General features: G+C 41.9%; 3 protein-coding genes across 5 annotated transcripts in view; 2 read left to right on the forward strand and 1 right to left on the reverse strand.

The window, feature by feature from the left end:
* Positions 1-1350: 1350 nt before the first annotated feature.
* On the forward strand, positions 1351-4592 carry frrs1l (ferric-chelate reductase 1-like). The gene is made up of 5 exons (XM_088306782.1): positions 1351-1918; positions 2515-2599; positions 2708-2846; positions 3136-3382; positions 3463-4592. The coding sequence occupies exons 1-5, from the start codon at positions 1726-1728 to the stop codon at positions 3633-3635; spliced, it is 837 nt and encodes a 278-aa protein (XP_088162908.1). The 5' UTR covers positions 1351-1725; the 3' UTR covers positions 3636-4592.
* Positions 4593-4954: 362 nt separating this feature from the next.
* On the forward strand, positions 4955-15581 carry tmem245 (transmembrane protein 245). Its single transcript, XM_088306781.1, has 18 exons — positions 4955-5612; positions 6414-6531; positions 6629-6724; positions 6943-7050; positions 7306-7509; positions 7579-7748; positions 8528-8551; positions 10045-10149; positions 10249-10331; positions 10422-10512; positions 11197-11295; positions 11373-11504; positions 11592-11714; positions 11796-11941; positions 12226-12326; positions 12413-12587; positions 13658-13852; positions 13935-15581. Exons 1-18 carry the CDS (start codon positions 5013-5015, stop codon positions 13981-13983), a joined length of 2619 nt encoding a protein of 872 aa, XP_088162907.1. The 5' UTR covers positions 4955-5012; the 3' UTR covers positions 13984-15581.
* A 1158-nt stretch (positions 15582-16739) lies between these two features.
* The window catches only part of galnt1 (UDP-N-acetyl-alpha-D-galactosamine:polypeptide N-acetylgalactosaminyltransferase 1), a 36178-nt gene continuing 30494 nt past the window's right edge, over positions 16740-22423 (reverse strand). For all 3 annotated transcript variants that reach the window (XM_088307055.1, XM_088307056.1, XM_088307057.1), the window contains 5 exons: positions 22178-22358; positions 20932-21071; positions 20668-20766; positions 20418-20552; positions 16740-18941 (listed from right to left, as the gene is read on the reverse strand). In XM_088307055.1, coding sequence (XP_088163181.1) covers positions 18795-18941; positions 20418-20552; positions 20668-20766; positions 20932-21071; positions 22178-22358 — 702 coding nt within the window. In that variant the 3' untranslated portion in view covers positions 16740-18794. The remainder of the gene's footprint in view (positions 18942-20417; positions 20553-20667; positions 20767-20931; positions 21072-22177; positions 22359-22423) is intronic.

Consider the following 22423-nt stretch of genomic DNA (forward strand, 5'->3'; position numbering starts at 1 on the left):
GCAAGCAAAATTAAATATATTGAATGGCTGTACTGGATAAATAATCCGAGGGAAATTTGGCTAATTATTTGCAAAATGTAATTTTGCATTCAGCAAATGAGATTTTGGTGTAAAAAAGCTTCGCAATGTCATCAGCAACACTGAGCTATATCACAGTTGTTGAAGTTAAACGTGTGTTATTAAAGTAAAAGCAACGCTTGCTTTGTAAAATGGTGGATTTATGTCGCCATCATGCGGAAGGACTTTGAACAGCAGCACAGACACATTACGTTTACCAAAAAGTAACATTTCAAAATCTTTTGTTTTTAGTATTAAATTAGCTAAACACATATATAACGCATATATAACACCATATTTAATAACATATAATTCATATTACTAGTAATACAGTATTAGCATGTTTGTGTTATTTTAAATATTTAGGTTTATTTTATTAGGATGTTTTTTAAGTGGGGATTTCTACACATATGAGTGCCACTTTCTCACCTATTGTAAATTCATGAAAAGCCTTCACCAAAGTACCGAAGTAATGTCACAGTTTCGATTGACACTGTCAGAGTGATATTCATTTAACGATATTTGCAATGATTTTTATTTGTGTTGTAGAATTGAACGGCATCATACTTAGAGGTGTTTATGATATAATGATATGATATGTACATTTGAAAAAGACACACACTGCTCTCAATGTGATCCAATGCGGTTATACACTACACACGTACACACACCATATACTACACGCCTAAATATTGTCGTACACATATTGCATCTCTTACTTCTATTTTTAACAATTTACATAAAATGTCAAACGAGAGAGAACGACTTACATTCATAAAATGATGCATATAGCCTAAATGTCTTTTTATTGACAAAATACAATATAATAATCAGACAATTCAATTCACATATTTTACGTATAAACACACCAATATAACAAAAGTGAGTTATATAATAAAACAAATAAAAACGACAATAGCAATATGTGTGTTAATTTGATTGAATTACAAAATTCAACTTTTAAATCAAGGACAACCATGAGCTACTCTTTGAAGATTTCTGAATGTATATTAATCATTGATCTACATTTTTTTAATTTGTTATTAGAGTTGGAATAATTATCTACCTCAATCAAAATTAATTTAAATAACGCTGTGGACTTGACATTTATGGATGTGAAACTTTTTTTAACGAAACATGCAAATTAACAATAGTGCACAATTTTCTTCTTTTACATTTGAACAGAGTAATAATTTGTTTTTCATTCAACGTAATCTTGTAACTTGTCTTTTACAAAATATATAGCCTAAATGTCATTTTATTTGTCATGCGTTGTGTGGTGACGTCTCTCCTCCTGATTGGAGGCCATGTTTGATGGAGCGAAGATGGACGAAACCATTTGATCACGATGTCCCCACACGCTAACAAAAAACGACCTAAACAGTCACTTTCGCCAATGAATATCGCTATCAGTGATTCCAAAGAGGATTACGATCCTTGCGTGTGAATTGGACATCGAGATTACAAATCCGGCTAATTTACGTTTGGATTCCCCCCTTTCTCCTCTAATGAGAGTGATCCTGCTAATAAACATCAATTGACGACGAGTCGACGATGAAGATGGGCACACCTGCGACTGGATTCCAACAAAAATGAGGCTCCGCTTTGATTTATGACCACTTTTTTTTTGTTTTACTCTAGTGCATTTATTTCTAATCGAAAGCGACCATGATTTTTGCGCTGTGGCCGCTGCTGATCCACGTCGGCGGATGGCGCGGGGTCTCGCCGAGCCCGACCGACGAGGGAGCACTGCGGACCGGCCACGGGGATCACGGAGATCCGGGCCACCAGGAGCACCACAAGGACTCGTACAGCACATTCGCCTCCGAGTTCTTGGAGTCCAGATATCTGTCTGATGACGGTGAGTATCCTCACATCACCTCAGCTCTAGATCAACGTCACGTGTACGTATAGCAGAAAACGGTCTTTCAGCACCCAGGCCAGCTCCCCCCTAAGGTTGCGGATACCCCCCAGCGCCTATTTCTGCATATGAACATAAATTATTTAAATAAAGGCGAAGTGACTTGGACGGTGGCCGATGAGTATCTGTACCCAAATATGTGACCAATGCATCTAAAGAGGGAAGGATTTAAAATTACAAAAAAATTAGATTTGTCTTCAAGTATCAATGAAGAATGCCTTTTGTGTGTGAGTTTTCCAAAAGTTCCTAAAAATGAAAGGACCATACCTTAAAATGGTTGTAATTCCAAAATGAATTGGATTAAAAAAAAATTTTCTCAAGCATCACCAGCAAGAGCTTGCTTGTGTCACATGTCCATGTGTCAGATTTGGCAAATCACCAAGTTTGAATCACAAATTTGTTTTCTTTTTGCATTACAGTACAGTTTATGTTCAACAAGTATTTGTGAGATATCAAAATATGTCTCGATCACACACGCACACTTCTTTGTTTATCCTAGCGAAGTTCCACAAAATGCTCATGTAGGATATTTGCAGGTTATCCTTTTCCCACTGCGCCACCGGTGGACCCCTTTGCCAAAATCAAAGTCACTGACTGTGGTGTGACTAAAGGATGCATCAGGTAAGCGTAATAAACGTCTTTTCCGATTCTCATTCTGAAATGATCACACACCTTTCAAAGTGTATACACGATGTAGCTTTGAAGGCCTGATGCGTTTTGTGCATTTAGGTATGGAAAGCCCGGCTGCGATGCTGAAACATGTGACTACTTCCTGAGTTACCGTCGAATCGGGACAGATGTGGAGTACGAGATGAGCGCCGACACTGACGGCTGGGTGGCCGTAGGTTTCTCCTCTGACAAGAAAATGGTGAGCAAAGTACTTTCTCATTGCTCTTAGATCGGTTCTTGGCAGTTTTGTACTTTCCATTTCATCCCTTGTTTTTGACTTTTATTTGAAGTACCCATTAAAGTACTTAACCATGGTGACAGTTTTTTAAATATCGGACAACATTTTGAAACTCTCTGAGCAATGAACACTCTTTTTCAAGTAACACAAAGTGGGTTAACCCCAAATAAAATTCAGATGTTCTAGAGTGCTTTTCCTGACATTTTCGGACCACTCCCTCATCTCTCTAATAACTGTTCACGTTTCTCAGGGAGGCGATGATGTCATGGGCTGCGTCCACGACGACAACGGCCGCGTGCGCATCCATCACTTTTACAACGTAGGCCAGTGGGCCAAGGAGATCAAGAGGAACCCCGCCAGAGACGAGGAGGGCATCTTCGAGAACAACCGCGTGACCTGTCGTTTTAAGCGTCCGCTCTATGTGCCGCGAGACGAGACGCTCGTGGACCTCCACCTGTCGTGGTACTATCTGTTTGCCTGGGGGCCTGCCATACAAGGTGACCTTCGATCTTTTATGCTGCTATTTGTTTTGGGCGTCATCTCATCATCATCATCATCATCCTCCCTTGTCATCCAGGCTCCATCACTAGACATGACATCGACAGTCCGCCGGTGAGCGACCGCATGGTCAGTATTTACAAATACGAGGACATCTTCATGCCTTCCACAGCCTACCAGACCTTCAACTCACCCCTCTGCCTACTGCTCATAGTAGCCCTCACCTTCTACTTGCTAATGGGAACGCCATGAAGGCGGAGGTGGACGGAAAAGATGTAGCAGCAATAATACAAGATGCCATTACTTGGAGCGTGTGCTTTGCACAGACACACTGTATTATACATTTGAAAACAAAATATATCTATGTCGTGTAACTAAATATACTTTCGGGGAGTCATGTGCTGCTGCCAATCAAAAGTAATTAATACAATAGTTTCTCACAGTAATTTTCAGTTATTGCACATGCCAGTAGATAAATTCACAGCATGTGCTCAGAAATAGATGCCGCGCGGATCATAAAAAGAGCAGATGGCAGAAATTGATTGGCTGCTGATTAACTTCACTGGAGGACAAAAAAAAACAACAACAAAAAAAACATTGGCACTTATAATAGGTATCCATGTAAAAATGACATCAATGCTAAAGGTTCCGCCCCTCTACAGAAACTGCACGTAAGATGCTCAGTCCCTCATTCTCGTCTAAATCAGCCATGGAAAGGCCAATCGTTTTGTGACATTTGCAGATGTATAAGTTTAATTCAATGATTTCTCCAAAACAAATATAAAATCAAAGCTAATATAATTTTCCTGAATACATAAATTGACCATTCCGCCGGCTCTATGATCCCTTTAAGAGCGTCTTTTTTTCCGCACTTATGTATGGCACTTCAGCTTTGTATGAACATCTCACGGTTTTTATACTTTCAAATATGTTGTTCACCCACTGGGTTTGGACCAAGGTATAGTGGTATGAGATACTAATTGCAATAACTTAAGAGTATGTTGTATGATTTCTATATGGCTGGGTATGTTCAATAAAATAAAAATACATTAGTTTTATCCATAATACAATTTTAATCCCAAATGAAGTCTTTAATTTCAAGGATTAAAATATTTATAATCAATAATGTATTTCACATCAATATACTGTACTACATACAGTGATGCCTATACAAAACCATTAAACATTCAAATAAAATATGACAAAACAGGTGTGTGTTGTTCATCACTCCCTTCTGAAATACTAGACCTACATGTCACATTCTCATAAATCCAAAAACGAATGCAAAGTTGTGATATTACGTGGATGAATGTTGTGGTGGCAGGCACAGACACACGTTACGCTGAGTGACCACACGCGGCCAAGACAAGGAAACAAAAACTGACATTGAACATGTTAGCCCCTTCGCAGTGCTGTATTAAGTACAAATATAATTATAATAATCAAACAATGATACATATTACTATTCATGGTTGGTTTAAATGTCTAATCCCCCCAGAAATCTACTAAAATGAGTGAAACATGACATTCTTTGCTAAACTACGTTTCCCAAGGTGCCCTTCGTCATCGTTACGTCGCGCGTCATCCTTTCACGCGCGTCGAGTAGCAACAGACGAGATTGGGGTAAACATGGCCGGCGAGGAGGACTCGTCACCCGACCCTGCAGCGAGTACTGCGCCGGGGAGTCCTCGCGCGGGGCGTCCTCAATCCGTGTCGTTCTCCGAGAGCGTCCAGCCGGCCGTGGGAATGGTTAGCCAGCTGCTAAGCCAGCCGTCATCGCTCAAGTTCGACAAAAACATCAAGCAGGCCTTCTACAACACCGGGGCGATGATCTTCGTGGCGATCTGCTGCGGGGCGGCGGTGCTGGTCTACTTCATCCTGGAGGCCTTCCTTCGGCCGCTTCTCTGGGCAGTGCTGTGCGGCACCTTCCTCCACCCCTTCAAGCACTCCCTCGCCCGGCTCGGACGCTCTTGGCTGAGCGGCTTGCAGGACACCGGGACGCCCATCGTGGTGGGCACTCTGCTGGTGCCGGTGTGGTGCGTTAACCACACGGTGGATTTCTTGGGGCGACTGGTGATGCAGAAGCTCCCCCTGCTGCTGGCCATCGGAGCCGGGGCGCCGCTGCTTTACGTCCTCTACCTGTCGTGGAGCGTCGTCGGCATGCAGGTGCTTCTCGCCCACCTGTGGGGGATCATTGCGGCGGGGCTGGACTATTTCCACGCTGTCTGGGTGAGTGCATTGCCAAGGACAGCTGAGCTGAGTCATCTCTTTCACGTTTTCTATGATAAAAGACTCTGTGGATGTGGTTGTGAAAATAGGTCAAACAAAGCAGTTAGGCTCTACTTACATTTATTGGAGTTTGTGTGATGTATATTATGCAAGGTGTGCCAGGAAAGTCTTATGTCATGCACGTCTTCAAAATGGGCTCCCTAAAGTGCTTGGTGACCCCAATGATCTTGAGAAAGAGGGAATAAGCCAGGTCGGTTGGGAAGTTGCTTCAGCACGGCAACGTTGTTCTTGCTCAGGAACTGACAGATGCTCAGGGCATTGTGAGCTGGCGTGTTGTCACAAGTCTCAAATAGTAAATGGGCTTTCTCACTTGTATAGCGTTTGTCGACCCATTCTCAAAGTGCTTCGCACTGACTTTGCATTCACCGACTGATGACGCAGCATCAGGAGCAACTCGGGATTCAGTGCTTCTTGCTCAAGAGCACATCAGCATGGTCAGAAGGGATGGAGAGCACCTGCTGCCCTCTCTTGCACTGCACAAAGCAAATGCAACAGGATCTATTTGCCAAACTAGAACTTTTCTGGCACCTTGTGTGTGTACTAGTCACACAAAGAAAGGGATATTTGTTTTTTAGGTGAAAAACAAAACAAAAAACAAAACCTAAACTGCGCTATAACACAATTTTGAGGCTTAGTGCTTCAAATCTCTGGCTTCCTCTTCTGTTCCAAAAACATACCTAAAATTAATGACTACATTCTATCCCACATGTTGAACGAACGTCTTTCGTTTTGTGGTGACAGGTTTGCACGGTGGTCATCGGCTACTTGTTGGCAGTCTGCTTCAAATGGAGCCCTCACACCGAAATCTACCTGAGGTCCGCCGCCCTGCCCGTGTGGACCACTCTGCTTTTCTACATTGGTGAGTGGGCGTAACATGAGAAAGTCCCCTCTTATTTTTAGTACGCTGTGTTCATTCCGTCTGACTCTCGGGGGATTTAAAATGTTATGTCATCTAGTGTCTTTGATGGGCTCGTGGAGGGTTCCTTTATTTGTGGTGGTGCTGCTGCTGCTCATTGTGGGATCCCAAGAGAAACCTCCTGTCCCTGGCAGAGGTGAGTGGGCACTCTTGGATGGCCTTTTGTGTGCCTGATTTAGCTTTACTGTGAATAACTCAAAATGCTGACTATTGTCATGTATTGTAAATGTTATTGGCTGCCAGTGGTGGAGGATAGGTCAGACTAAATCCGTTGACGTACTACCGATAAATACATAATAAATTGTGCTGTTATTTCATGATGACACATTTATTTTTATTACATGAACACTGAAGGAGAGTTACCCGGGCAGGTGTTGTCGTTTGCGGCAAACACTATTTACATGGCCATTGCCTGTAGCAGCTTGCAGTCCACTACTGAGCCCAGCGAAGGATGTTCTCCAGGTGAGAGTTTTATTTTTTCCGACCATTATGTAATTGTTATTAACCAGCGTTTTACCGGATCTTGACTGATTTTACGAGGCCAACAGAATATTGTGTTCTAATGCTATAAAAACACAGAGCTATAACGCAAAAAAAGGCTAAGACGTATAAATACGTCTTTGGGAGGGAGGGCGTGACTTTTTTTTAAATTTTAATAACGTATATTGAATGAGTTAAAGACCACTTGTTGTTTGTCTTAACATGCATCTCCACAAGATGACGGCAGCGACTCGGTGGACAACCTCCCCGCCACGCCAGGCTTTCCTCAGAGCTCTCGAAGGGTACCGTCCGCTCTGTTCCAGAAGAAGTCCTCCCACAAGGCAAGCGATATCTACTTCATCCTCCTGGCGTGGGCCATCGTCCTGGTCCAGATCTGGCTCAACTTGTGGATCCTACAGCTCCTGCCCATCCCCGTGGCCGGTAACATGCGCCGTGGCATTCCGTGCTTTGCCTCTCCGATGTGCTCCTCATACGTGCATTGATATGTAGTGTGGGTCATGAAGAAGTTGGTGGTGCATTTTGGCCTGAAGAGTTTTGCGGCGAGGACTCTGAGCTCGTGGTGGGCCGTGCTGGAGAAGTTCGGGCGGGAACGAGAAGCGGCTTTGCTGCCGGGTCCAATCAAAGGCTTGGCGCAGTTCTTGCTGCGGATTGACACAAAGGTAACGCTTGTTTTTTTTTTTTGTCCATATGTTCTGTGCGCTCGTGTCCTCACGAGCATGGGTGCATTTTGGAGTCTGTCCTCACAAAACTGCAATTTATGGCTTTTCTGGTTATATCCTGAAGTTGCTTTTTTATTGTTTTGTTTATCATTGGAAAAAATTCACTTGAGTACGTTTTGTCTTTTTTTTTAATTTTTTTATTGTTCTATTTGTAGATTTGATCAGGGTTAGCATGTATCCTCCAATCGTGGCCTTTTGCAGTCTTTAGTTGAAGTCACAAGTGTTGTTTTTTATTTTTATGTAAGACACATTTTATGTGTACAAGTGCTTTTATAACGATGAATTAGTTGTTTGGTTCACATTAAATTATTACTTTGAACATCATGTTAAAACCACCATGATGTGTAATCTGTTGTGTATTTCATTAATATTTATTTACCTTCTCCATGGCTGTCAGAGAAGGTTATGTTTGGGGTGATGTTTGTTCACGTGTACATCCCATTTTAAACGGAGACATGGTGTTTTATTAACGTGGGGCCACTATTTGAGTACCGTCTTCAGTTCAAGGACTGCACTGGAGCACTTTATCTACTGTTGCAAGTCAGCAGCCCACCAATCACGCTGTACTTTAACTCCTTGCTTGCCACGAGCCTGCACTTGAACACAAGTGTTGTGTTGTGTTGTGTTGTGTTGTGTTGCACGCGGGGGGAACTGGGCTGACTCCTGCCCAAATCTTTCCAATAACAATCTTCCTCATGTCTCTTTGTCTCCTCTCCAAGCTGTGGCATTGGCTTAACAAGCAGGTAATGACTTGGTGATGACAGAGGCCACCAGCTAAGTGTGTGTTTGTGTGAGTGTGTGTGGATGAACAAAAGAGGAAAAAACCCAACAAATATTGATGTGAATGAGCGAGAGAAGTCACATGCTTGGCCTAGCTTGAACTCTTTCATGACCTTCTGCTGTCTCCATGCTCGTCCTTTTGAGTTCCTGCTTTTAGATTTTAGTTTGTCCTCACAGCAAGATTCAGTAGAGGCCGATGGGCCTTTTTTTCCCCCTTTGCTTTGGGGCGGTCCTGCTGCTGCTTCTGTTTTGCATCTTATCTTGTGACGTTTTTTGCTTGAGCGTGTGCGCGTTATACAGAACTTAATCCAGCAGAGGGCAGTGTTGCTGAACAATGTGCATTCAACCATTTTCTTGTTCCTCAACTGGCCTCACAACAAAGTGGAAGTTTGGCACACATTGAAGTGAAATATTCTTCAAAAAAGCCTTCAAACTCTTTATTGCCACTCCCTGTTGAAGATTACCAACTATTTAAAACACAGAGAATTACATGCACATGTTTTGAACGTAAAGCAAACAATTAGCTTTTTCTCGTAATACTGACAAACAATGCAAAATGCCAGTGATAGGCTAAACAGTGGGTAAAAGCGGAAGAAACAGCACAATGTTCTTTTTTTAATTGAAGCAAAAAAAAAAAAAAAAAGAACTCATGGAAGTTAGGCCAAGAGCTGTCTTGACACATTGTGATGACTGCTCAGCAAGCATCAAAACAATCCATTCCACAATGTATTTTGCTTTTGGTGTGATCACAACCACACAGCCTGAAATTGAACACATTTTTAAGCTTATTGTGGCACATCTTAACAGAGAAAATTGTACTTGATGTCTCTGTCCTGTAGTACGCTGCGCTAAGAATATTAATTGGTCACAATCAATCACAGCTGAGCTTGCAAACGTCACATGATCCAACTCAGCAAAAAAGGTGAATTGTGATGAGTCATTACTTGAGCCATGAGCAACCGTGATGTCATTTTCAGGCGACAGGAGTGACAAAATGGCCGCCCTCTGAGATGGGTGAATTTTGCTGCATAATTCAAATTCCACAAATGAAATATAAAATCAAATGTTTAGATTAGTGGGGCCGCATAAAACATATTGTAAAGAAAGTTTTTGACCTGACTTCCCCTTTAATAATTTCAAAATATTGTTTCATGTTCGCTCTCGGTATTTGGCTATTCAAACACAAATCAAATGTGTGTGTGAATTTTGACTTTCCATTTTTAAAAGCTTGTTTCTTGCACATCTTCATGTTTAAAGTGTAAGGATGTGTGTGCGTGTGCGTGCTTGTTTGGGTATGGCTTTTTTTTTTTTTTTTCATTTTACTTTGGGCTTCGTGACTTTGTAACTTTTTTTAAAATGCCAAGCCGCCACACTGGAACGACACCGGTTTGTGTTTTGCACCCTTTCACCGTCTTCCTCACTTCTTAATTTTGTCGCCTTTGTGTACTCCATGCAGATGGTGGTGTGGCTGGAGCGCTCTCTAGATAAAATCATCAGCATCTTCATCATCATCCTCCTGGTCGCAGGGACCCTCCTCATGGGGCTGCTCCTCACAGCCATGGTATGTTTTTTTTTTTTCATTTTATTTAATTTATCTCAATAGTGCAGCACCTCATCTCTGCATTCTGAGCGATGTTTTCACTTGCTCGAATGCATCCAGGTTCACCACGAAAGCGCTCACATCATTGACGTCACGGGTAATCTCATCAACGAGACAGTCTCCAACCACCCAGAGTGGGCAAAGTAGGGCAGCCATCTTGTTCTTTCAGATTAAATATGTGTGCCGAACGCCCGGGGAACCGACCTTCTGTGTTGATCTTCTCTCTTGCACAGCTTGCTCCCAGAAGCTCGCGTGGTCCATAAGGCTCTGAATTCGGCCGCCACCAACGTCTACGAGCACGGGAGAGAATGGATAACGCAAAAAGTTGGCATTACACTTTCATGTACATTTTTCGGATTTACTCAAGATTCATGTTGCTTTGTGGCTTGAAATGTATCTTTTTTTTTTTTCTGCTGCGTAAATGGAGAGGAAAATCGGATTAATGCAAATGTCGTCAAATTAGATTTATTTATTTAGTGTTCATGTTGAACATTAAGCAATCTCAGATGGACTTTTGCACCATTAAAAGTCAAATATTAATTGTTGTTCTAATTTTTCCTCCTTCGCAGCACTTCATTTAAACGGTTTGTTCATGCATTTGAAAAATTTGAAAAAATTATGAAATATTAGGCATGACTACATCTCCAAGGAATTTTTATTTTACTTTTTTTTTCAACATAAATTAAGAATAACAGTGGCGGTCCATGATTTGTATTGGACAGTGGCAATAGTTGACACAACTGACAGGAATATGTATATATATATATTTTTTTTCTTCTATACTATATATATATTTTTTTGCTGTAAACTTTAATCATCAACATCTTAACAATTTTAACATTTCCTTCACGGTTTCAAACTGTACAACAATGTTAAAATAAATGTTCGACGCCCATGATTAGTGCGTTTTGGTTTAACGAGATGCACCTGCATTGCGCAATATCGTCGCATTGCTATTTAACGTTCGATTGAATGTGGAAGTGTCTGACCGTGTAATGTTTTGTGCAGCTTCACAAGATGTTAGGAGACAAGGTGAACCACACGGATGTGATTGAGAAGCAGGTGCTGGAGCTTTGGGACCGACTCTACCACTCGTGGTTCGTGAAGGTAGCAGTGGACGCGGGAGCGGGGTTGTTTCTTGAAAAATGTTGCTTTCTTGAACATACAGACGTGCTTGTTCGTAGAACGTGACCCACTCCGGTCGCTCTCGTGGCCCCAAGTTGAATATTCAGAGAGCAAACAGCTGGTTGGTGGACATCCTGGACTGGAAGGATGTCGCCTCCTTTCTGCAGGAGAATATTGAGACGTTGTGGTCTGTAAGTGGGGTTGACTTTTTGCAACAAAATGCACGTTGGCTTCGAAAGCAAAGATGTTTTTTAAAGGTTGATGAGGTTTTCTCTTAGATCCTGGAGTCCCTTTGGGTGGTGATGAGCAGGAATGTTGGCCTCCTCATCTCCACGACCACCACGCTCCTCACTGTTTTGTTCCACAGCGGCACAGCTCTGCTCAATTTTGTTCTCAGCCTGGTAGGGGGACACGTTACCCGTCGTCGTCGTTCCGCTTTCTGTCTTGTGGTGGTGCACGAATAAGTCATTGTTCAATCACAGGTGATCTTCTTGACCACCCTGTTCTACCTGCTGAGCTCCAGCGGAGAATACTACAAACCCGTCAAGTGGGTGATCAGCCTGACGCCCCTCCCACAGCCAGGACCCTCGTCCAATATCATCGGGCAGTCTGTGGAGGAGGCCATCAGGTAGCGCAAATTATTGGCAAGGAATTACAATAATAAGAATGGTGCAATAAGAAGTGTCTCATTAGTTTCCTATCATCTGTTTGCAACACTCTGCACAATTCATAATGTTACAAATATTTTCATGCCGCATACAATCAGCCTAATATTGTGGATCCTCATTGACTGCCATTGACGGCTATTGACGTCGTGGACGTTAGATCATTTCCTACAGCTCAAGCCAGCATAAAAATGTAACGCGACAGAATTATTTGTAATACTTTTTTGTCTAATGTGTGTTTTCACAGAGGCGTGTTCGATGCCTCACTCAAGATGGCCGCCTTCTATGGCCTGTACACTTGGCTCACTCACACAATCTTCGGCATCAACGTGGTCTTCATTCCTTCAGGTGAGTCTCACGTCAAGAGCACCCTGTTTCGCTCTCCAAACTTTCTTTCCCACTCTTTTTTTTTTTTTTCCCCATGCCTCTAAAAGCCCTGGCCGCCATCTTGGGCGCTGTGCCCTTCCTGGGCACGTACTGGGCCGCTGTTCCTGCCGTGTGCGACCTGTGGCTGGCGCAAGGCGAAGGCGTCAAGGCCGCGCTGCTGCTCGTTTGCCACCTACTCCCGACCTACTTCGTGGACACCGCCATCTACTCAGACATCTCCGGGTGTGTATGACAAACGCTGGACACTTTATTAGGAACACTTGCCCAATCACTTTTTGTATACCAACAGAGTTTTCTATTCAGATGGTCAAGAAAAGCAAAACTGCCAGTTAGATTTGATAATGTTTACACTCACAATAGTCAACGTTTTTAAATGACTATCCTATTTCCTCAAATTGACACCTCTGCTTTTTTTTTTTAGAAGCAGTTCCTCAAACAATCGCTTTGTGCGCTAATAAATCGAGGACAGTTGCCTCAGCCTGTTTACTACAGCGCTGCCTTTGGGTGGTTGTAATTGTGCAGCAAGAGATGTCTACCACAACACAGGACAAATAAACTCCACATTTCATAGATGCCTCCTTTTTTTAGGTCAAACAAATAACTGGTCTTATGTCCTCTGGGGGTCTGTAATGGCCTCCCCATTGTACATTTACTATGAAACGGTGCAATATTTCACAGTAGACGGCTTTACCACCTCACCACAAAGACATAGACTTTTTAGTAAAAAATGACCTGATAGCATTTACTACGACTGATACCAACATGTCTGAACAATACCGCACAATATTAAGTTCTAATTTCTAATGCCTTATTTATGAAAAAGTGGTTCCCCTAGGAACTAAAAATATCACTTTCTGTCCCACTTCAACATGAAGTTGTGCTAATTACCTTCTCTGTGGCCACTGCGTCACGCAACAGAAGATGTGGCATCTGTAAAGCTTAACTCCCAAGCAAAAGTCCTCTTGAATGCAGATGAAAATGTTAGGAACATTATAACGCATCATTTAAATATTTAAATGCAGTTGTAAAAATAAAGACCACAAGCTCATTGCAGTTGAATAAATGAACGCCTTACCTCAAATAGATGCTTACGTTTTAGCTTTAGCAGATGTAGGCTGTCCTTTTTTTTTCTTGACAGGTAAAAGCAGTCAGACGCAGCAGTACAAAATGAAAACACTCACGAGGAGGAGCAATGAAGCAGATGCTGTCACTGACAAAACCTGTGTGGCGAAATGGCCCAACTCTCCGAAAAATTTACAGTTAAATTTGACATCATGTGTGTGTGATTTCAGGGGGGGTCACCCCTACCTGACGGGCTTGGCCGTGGCGGGGGGCGCCTATTACCTGGGTCTGGAGGGCGCCATCATCGGGCCCATCTTGCTTTGCATCCTGGTGGTGGCGGCCAACATCTACAGCGCCATGCTGATGAGCCCCAACTCAACGGCACCAACGCCCATCCAGGCCGGTTGGCCTCAGCCTGGCAACAGGTTCGCCATCGAACGGCAACTGACACTCTTAAAAATATATACAAATAAATTGTCCACGACATTTACATACATTTCCCACCAGGACTTTCTCTGAGTCGACGCCATTGGTCTTGAAGAAGAGCGGTGAGTAAACACCACAGCGGCGGAACGTCACCCGGCTTGGCGGCTCCTCCACATGCGGCTCTGCAGGTCCGGCGAGATGCCGTCACAGGGAAGGCGGCATCATGGCCGCTCCTCCCCTACAATGCTTTGCTGCGCCGTTGCTCGGAGTAATACGGTGCCTGCTGCTGTCAATCAAGAAAAGATGATACGGACCATGTCGTCTCGTTGCCAAAATAGTTTTTTAATGCCAGTTCTACAGGGTGAGATGATTTTGTAGAAAAAAAAAAAAAACATTCGTACTGCTCCTATCGCAATGCACAACAACTTGTTTCCAAAGACCTCCAATGTGGGCATTTTTTTTGGTTATGGTCGCTCATGTGTAAGGTTGCAAAGGACCACAACAGTTGGTTAGGGTTAAGAATTATGCTCTTGGAAATATTCAGTTGGACAACTTGGATACGTTTCATGACAATTAGTGAGAAGAAACTGTAAATCGTAAAAGAAAAAAATTAAAAAAAAATCCTGGTGCCAAAAAATTAGGTTGAAGTGATGGTGAGCGCAATTTTAATTGTTTTTAGAAGGTAAAGAAAAAAAGAGACAAAGAAAAAAAACTTGATTTTGGGGGGATAGAAATAAAAACACAATAAAAATAAATACATTTTGAGTTTGTTTTTCATGATAATGTATTCTACACATACAAATTATTTTTTTTAAATCAGAATTGTTGATTTGTTGGCAGATTCATTTTAACAATGTATGATGTAATATGAAATGACTTAGATTTAAAATATTTAAACATTGAAAATCCCTGGTGTTTTGCAACCCTACTCATGTGTCCATACAAGTAGCGCTGACTTTGCACAAAAATTAAGCTTTAATAAGAATGCACACGCCTGCTCTCCTTGAACACACTATCGCCATTTTCTTCTTTCCAAAAAGCAGTAAGGAAATTGTTTGCTCCAGGGCCTCACCTCCACTTGTGAAGTACACTACCAATTGTGTTCCAACTTGTTTTGATCATTTTATCCCAGCATACAGCGCAAAAACAAACATAAAGTTTTCTGTACTACCAATTGAGCCACTGACAGCTAAAGTGGGCTAACTCTTAAGTTTAGTGCTGAAATTAACAAAGAGAAAGCATATCTTTGTTACTACTGGTCCAAATCAAGGTTAACATACAGTTTTGCACTATCATTTAGGTTCGAGTGCCTGTTATGTTCTTGAAATATTGAAACATTTACAGCACTTTGTTGCACTTTTAGTGGCAGCCATATTACGTCAATCCAGCAAAATGACCAAAATGGAGTTAGTCCACTCTAGTTCTCAGACGGCAAACTGATTGGATCACGCTCATTTACTTGTTTTTACTACACTAGCACTTTAAGCGTTCTGTAGTGCTTATAGCCACGTAAGGCTTGGCGTGTGATCAGTGGCTAAGTCACACATGTGTGATAGATGAGAAAGGACCTTGGGTTGTTTTTTTGGATCAAGAGTTTTTTTTTAATCGGGGGCATAAACAATACCAGTGTTTACTGTTTTATGTTGTACTTATTATACCACAAGACGTGTTTGCTTTCTTGAAAAACTGGATATGCACTGCCAAATAAACACCACCGTTTGAACTAAACATTGCAATTTAATCAGCTGTGCTTTTTTTCCTTTTGTTTTTAATATATATATATATATATATATATATATATATTAGGGCTGTCAAAATTAAAGCATTAACTCAGGTGATTAATCCCAAAAATTTTAACTCTGTTAAATATTTTAACTCAGTTAACTCAGTTTGATTTACTTAAAAAATAATTTGCATACTTTGCAAATATTGTGCCATATTAGCTGTCTTTAGCACGTCTCAGAACAAAACACTGATCAAGTTACCACTGGGCCTTGCAAACCATCACTGCTGGAGTGTGGCGCTTGTGGGTAGTTTTGAGAAATGTTTCGAAAATAAATGTCTGCCAAGATGCCTCCATTTAGATCGTATTCAAGAATCCAAGAAAGCTATTAGAACAGTCTTTGAATTAAACATACGTCATAATTGGTGATTTTGCACCAATTCCAAGATATTATTCAAGTAGTTATCTCTTATAAGCTTCGCAAAAAATAGTCGATGAAAAATGTGATTAATCATGGAATTTTTTTGTGTAGAATTAAAAAAATAATCACTTGGCAGCATATATATATATATATATGTATATATATATATATGTATATATATATATATATGTATATATGTAATGTATCTGAAGCCATGAGGTACAAATACATTTTTCTCCTCACATTGATAACTTGCATGGCACTTGCAACAAGGCTCACTGCACGCTTTTATACCGCAAATGTGACTCATAAATTTCAAGGTCCCCGTTTGAGACAGACGCTTAACTGGAATGCTAAGAAATGTTTGATGAGAAAAGTGTAGGAGGATAAAAATACAATGAAATACATTATTCAGTATGCAGAAGAAGCACACAAACTTGAATAATCATACAATATTTAACGCCTATGGGAAACAATGTTTTCTGGAATTTTTTGCTCATGAATAATTCAGTGCATCATGTTGGCAATCCTTTGAGGGAGCATAAAGATGTTAAAGGGTAATGCCCCCATAACAAAGCACATGAATAATTTTTTAGTGCCAGTAATGACTCGTGATAAGTATATTCCAAATCGCTGTCTGTCAGGCACTTTCAAAAAATCTTAAATTGTGTCGCTGTCATAAAATCTGCACGGTCAAATCAAATTAAGTCTGCGGAACAAAAAAGACTCACATATATAAAAGTTGTCCTTGACAGGTCGTGTAAATGACTTCACTTTTATTTTCTACATTTGGATGCGTTCACTGTGGAAAAAGCTGCACGTGTCAGCACATTTCAGTACAATCCAAACAAAATGTCCACTCGGTCAAGTCACAGTTGCTCCCTTGCTAAGTAAGATGATGTTTCCAAAGAGTGTAAACGCTGTCGATGTGTTGGGAATCATTCACTCATTCCCTACTTCCTAATCACTCCATTGGGGTATTTTTTTATAGTGGACTCAGAAGTCCACAAAAAAATAACACTGTTGCTGTGGTAGGCTTTTAGTGGACTAAAAGGTCCTGGAGTAACAAAGCAGCCGCAGACCATCAAACCGTTCCATTTTTTTTTTTGTTTAGCCCACTTGAAAAAGAAAGCCACGTTGATTTTGACCACAGTAAATCTGTCAGAGTCATTTATTTTCTTCCCTCAAGATGTTTTTTTTTTGTCATTTTTTTTCCTGTATAAAAATCCCTACATATCCAGTTGCTTAATCTGGATTTTTAGAGGACTGAACATCTTGAATAAGGAAAGCAGCCCCAGACTCTCACGCTGGTCCATTTTTAGTAAACTCTGTAAAAATCCCAAGTGATTATGCAACAGTGATTAGGGAGTATGGAAGGAGTGAAAGAATCCAAACACATCTTGTAAAAAAAAAAATTTTTAAAATGACATCACAAACTCACAGTGATATGTAGCACATGAAACATGTTGGTTAGTGCCAAACTAAAGTAGGATATGATGTAAAGTGGAGTAACATCTGACAAGGTGAAATATCGCTTCGCCCCTAAAATAATGGCCGATGTAATTATTCTAACACGAAAACTGAATAAATTACTGATTACCAGTACTATACGTATTAATAATTTCATTTCAGTGGTAGAACTTTATGATCCATTAAACTAAAGATGTAGCCAATTTTAGCAGGTGGCCAGCATCCTGAGGAAGTGTTTAAGGCAAAAAATATTATGATAGATAATATTAACTATGACTTAGGCCATTATTTTAAGAGGCTGACAATATGCAAGATGTCGTCCTGCCCAAAGACAGCCTTTGTGGATAATTGTGTTAAATGCAAACAACTGGAAGCAATTAACTGTAATGAAGCTGCACAATAACTAATAGGGCTCATCTGTTGCCGACTAACATGGAGGAAGATCGTTCATACGCTCCACAATGGAGTGTTGCTTTAAAGCAGGGTTAGGCCACCAACTGTCTGCGAGCTAAGTCACATTTTCTTGTGTTTTCTGTTACCAAATCATGTGTGCAGCGTTTGGTGTGTCCTTAGTTTATGCACAATAAGTACATCAATGCAATGTATTTTAGTAACTTGCCTATTTTGGCTCGGGCTCACCTGTGACCCCCAATGAAGATGAGAGCGCCACAGATGTGCAAACGTCTATGGCGAAATCCTGCTGGAGGGTCAGACTGAACGTGTGTAAAAAGCAGTGTGCTAGCTTCTATGTTAAACAGGACGAGTGACAACCATGTAAAAACAGCACATAGAAAAGGTATGATATCACAAATATGTTATCTTCTCTGCCCTTCCAAATCATTAGTCCTTGAGGGCCACGTCAGTCTGCAGGCTGTAAAGACGAGGAGAAGACACTAGAGGGAGACACACTTTAAGGAGGCACACAATGGAGAACAGCCTTCTTCATAGGAGCTCAAATGTTCACGTTCCATGACAGAATTAAATAAAAAAAAAAAATCCAAACATTCAAGTCACGCACACAAATTAAGTGCACACACTCTGTAACAAGAGGCAGTCAGTAAACGTTACATGATGATGTGACAAGTGGGCATCAGTCGCTCGCTGAGAACATCCAGCGTCCCCCGGAGGGAGTCTTTTGCTCCGTCGTCCTGCTGAGGCTGCCACACTGCTCCTTGAGGTCGTACCGTCCCAGGCGTCGTCCTCTCACATCCACACGCAGCCCTTGACTTGTTTCATTCTATTTAGTTTTTTTCTTTTTTTTTTTTTAAGACAAACGTTCCGCCCCGTGGCTTCCCGCGGTCCGCTGTGTGAGTGTGCGCGTGCGCCATCAGAAGACCTCCGGTAGTGTGACGTTGCGGAGCAGCCACTGCTGCGAGCGCGAGTGCGTGCAGTCTCTGACGCTGGGCACCTGACTGTCCTCCTCGCTGGCTTTGTCCAAACACTGGTTGCTGTTGACGTGCACCAGGCTCAGCTTCTGCACAACACACACGTGCGTTCACTCAGATTTAGCACAACATTTTATGGACAACATTGTTGGTATCACGGTGTGATGAAGAGGAAAACCTACAGAGGTCGCAGAAATAACTTGAATCTGATGAAAGCAACAAAGATAAAACATTTATGAAAATTAACTACTGAAACAAAAAAAAAAACAAAAAAATGAAGGAACAAAAATGATGGTCACCCGAGAAAAGGTTTCAAATAATTTGACCAAAGCGACATTTGGTCTATTTACTGTAAAATTATCAACAAGAGAAGTGCAGAAGTCTCACTGAAAGTTACAAAGACAAAATGTGAATGCAGTAATTGCCTCAAAAAGTTGTGCAACAAAATAAGTTAAGCATACCATCATTTTTGGCCACGCCTGTTTCTCGAATTTGTTTTATTAAATAATTGATTAATTTCAATATATTGTTGCATTTGTGATTGATTCTGTCAGATTCAAGGTATTTCTGTGACCATCGCCACCCCCCCATGATCAGAGGCGTACCAACAATTTTGTCCTCGTATACATAACACACGTGAGCGCCATCACTCCAGCCGTGGCCACGATATTCTAATTTATTGAGATGCACCTGGATGTTATTTATTATTCATGACCACATCCACAGCTGCTCTCATTGCAATATGTACAAATACTTCTTTTCCATTTCTTCTTATTTGTCAGTAGCTCATTTGCATGGACTCGGGCTTTGGAACCAGAGAGTCACGCTTCAAGTCCCACTGCGACAAGACAAGCCCCCGAGCCCCGACCTCTGCCCCCCTCGACCCCACCCTCTAGCCCAAGAGGTGCAGCAGCGTTTGCGAACCTTTCACTCCTTGCACGCTTGCTTGTGTGTGATCTGGTTGACAACACAAACATACAGCAGAGTGAGCGGAATCTTCCCTTGAGGCACGGTATAATGAATATAATAAATTAAAAAATCTAATTATTCTTGTGTGTTGCTCCAATCCGCTGTGCTGCCATAGATGTGGGATTTCTCCACTGGCGGACTAATAAAGGCTTGTACTGCTCATACCCAACAGGAGCTAAGTTCAGCGAGCAACAAAGAGAGCACATTGTGCGTAAATTGACTGTTTAAATTGCTTGTATACAAATAATTGCGTCTCTGGAGCGCCTTCCCACGCATCAAGTGTGAAATGAAATCAGTTAATCTTCATTCTTCTGCCTATTTCTAAATATGCGTCAGTGAACAGGACATCCTGCACGTTTCCACTGCACTCTTTCACGGGGGCTAATTTACATAATTGCCACTCCCACAGCACAGCTCTCTGTCCAGAACGGGGCAGAACAGCACAGATTAGTGTTAGCTAACATCCTTTTTTTAATTCTAATTTTCACATGAAAAAAAGTGAACAGTTAGACGAGGCTAGGCTGTGAAGTCCACGACTCTCATCGTGTTGGTTCAAATTGACAGTCATGACGGTGGTGTCAAAAGGTTGCACTCACCACGGGGTCGTATTCCCACAGCTGGTTGCCTTTGAGGTGGTGACACTTGAGCATCATGACAGGTCCGTTTAATTTGGACACGTCCAGACACAAGTCGTCTGTTCTGATCTCCTTATTGGCCGTGTAGGAGAACACCTGCAAGGAGCACCAACAACAAAAGTTGCTCACGATGACGTCTTCAGCCGTTTTAAAGACATTTTGTCACCATTATTTCCTGCATCGCATTTTGCGAGAACGAATCCGATTTTACCTGGTTGCCACCCATGCCGTGACAGTTGAAAATTCCAACCTTCTCGTTCTCTTTGCGGGCCATGTTGTCCAAACATTGATTGGTCTCCACATTTCGGATCTTTGGATGAAACGCAAATAATTACATTTTATTGAGATGTAACCATTAATCATCACAAATGTGTGCGTGCGTTTTGCAAAGCGCTTTGTTAATGCAGCAGCTGTTGCGAAAGCGCTATGTAAATAAAGATGAGCTGAGTTGAGTTCACTTCAGTTGAGTGTTTACCTCTCCCAGGGAGTAATAGTGGCGAGGAATCTGGGAGTCGGGATAGACGTTTTCCAAGTACCAACTGAAAGGTTTACATTGAAGCTTCTGTCTGAGAGCTGTGCGCGGCATGATGTCACCGTAGTCCACTTTGGTCACACCTGAAGACACACACACACACAAATTCATTTAGTCAGTTTGGTGTGGTTGAAATGAGTGCACCATGTATTCATCAGCAATGATATACAAGTTGGTATTCACTGTACTTCATCTCAAATAATTTTACATTGAGTCTTTACAAGTTGTAGGTGGGAGTGAAATAAGTCAAAGCAGGGATGCAGGTTCATCAACACTCCAGCAGGAAAAATCAGAATTGCCAGTTTCTCATACCATCAGTTGGTGCTTTTTTTTGGTGCTTTTTGATAGGCAGAATGTCTGAATGCTGCATATTTTTAAAAGCTGCTCAGATCATTTTTTAATCCTATTTTCTTAATATTTGAATCCCAGCACTTACGTTTTGATTTAGCTCATTCATGCTGTCCATTAATCATTGTTGGAAAAAAAAAAAAAACGCACATTACAATTTCTTGCTGCAGCACAAGATGCGCTAATTCAAAAGCATGTTACGAGTGCAGCCAAGTCACTGAGTGCTCACCCGAAGAAGAAGCCGCTTGAACCAATGAAGAAGCGCAACCACGTACGCAACACTACTGCGAACCAAAGTGGGGCTTAACTTTGTTCAGATAAATGACCCGTCGCCTGAGTGCAACTCCTGCAGTAAGATTATACTGTGCAAACTAAACCGAATAAACGCCTTGGGACGATACATGTTATAGAAGTCTAGGAGTTTCCCGTGTCTTTGACGCGCTCGCTCCGGTCCGTGTGGTGGTTGCCAACTCTGACCGTGAGTCTCACACTCAAGTCACAATAAGATAAAAAAATATGTGCCATGGAAATCATGTTGAAATTAAAGTTGACCCTCACATGCTGCACGGTGCGGTAAGAAAGATCAAGATGGCAAACTTGTGCAGTCTGACTTAGTGGATGCTAGTTTTAGGATAAATACTTATTTAGCATTTTGCTAGCATCTCGCCTATGCCAGTGAGTGCGTGCATGCGTGTGCATGAGTTAATTGCTGCTCCTTAGCGTGAAATTACTCACTGCCTGAGTCCTGCACTATTGGGCCAGCACACTGTTATCACACTGTCACCAGGTTAATGGATAGATCACTCCTGCTACACACACACCCACGCGCACTTCTGCTCACCCGGCGAGATAATGTAGAAGAAGTTTTTAAACTCATCCATCCACACTTCGGCCAAGCGCCTGTTGTTTTTGTTGATGATCTGTCCCGTTCCTCCAGGAAACGTGTAGGGCGTCGCCTTTCGGAACACGTGACCCACGTGCGAGCATGTGACAATCTCCAGGGTTCCACCGCATTGCCAGATCTGTGATCAACACACAAAGTGGAAGGTGGTCAGAGCCGGCAGGTTACTTTCAACATCACCGCCCT

The sequence above is a fragment of the Idiotropiscis lumnitzeri genome, chromosome 10, assembly GCF_059441095.1.
Source record: "Idiotropiscis lumnitzeri isolate Australia: NSW breed Sydney's pygmy pipehorse chromosome 10, RoL_Ilum_1.0, whole genome shotgun sequence".
Taxonomy (NCBI): Eukaryota; Metazoa; Chordata; class Actinopteri; order Syngnathiformes; family Syngnathidae; genus Idiotropiscis; species Idiotropiscis lumnitzeri.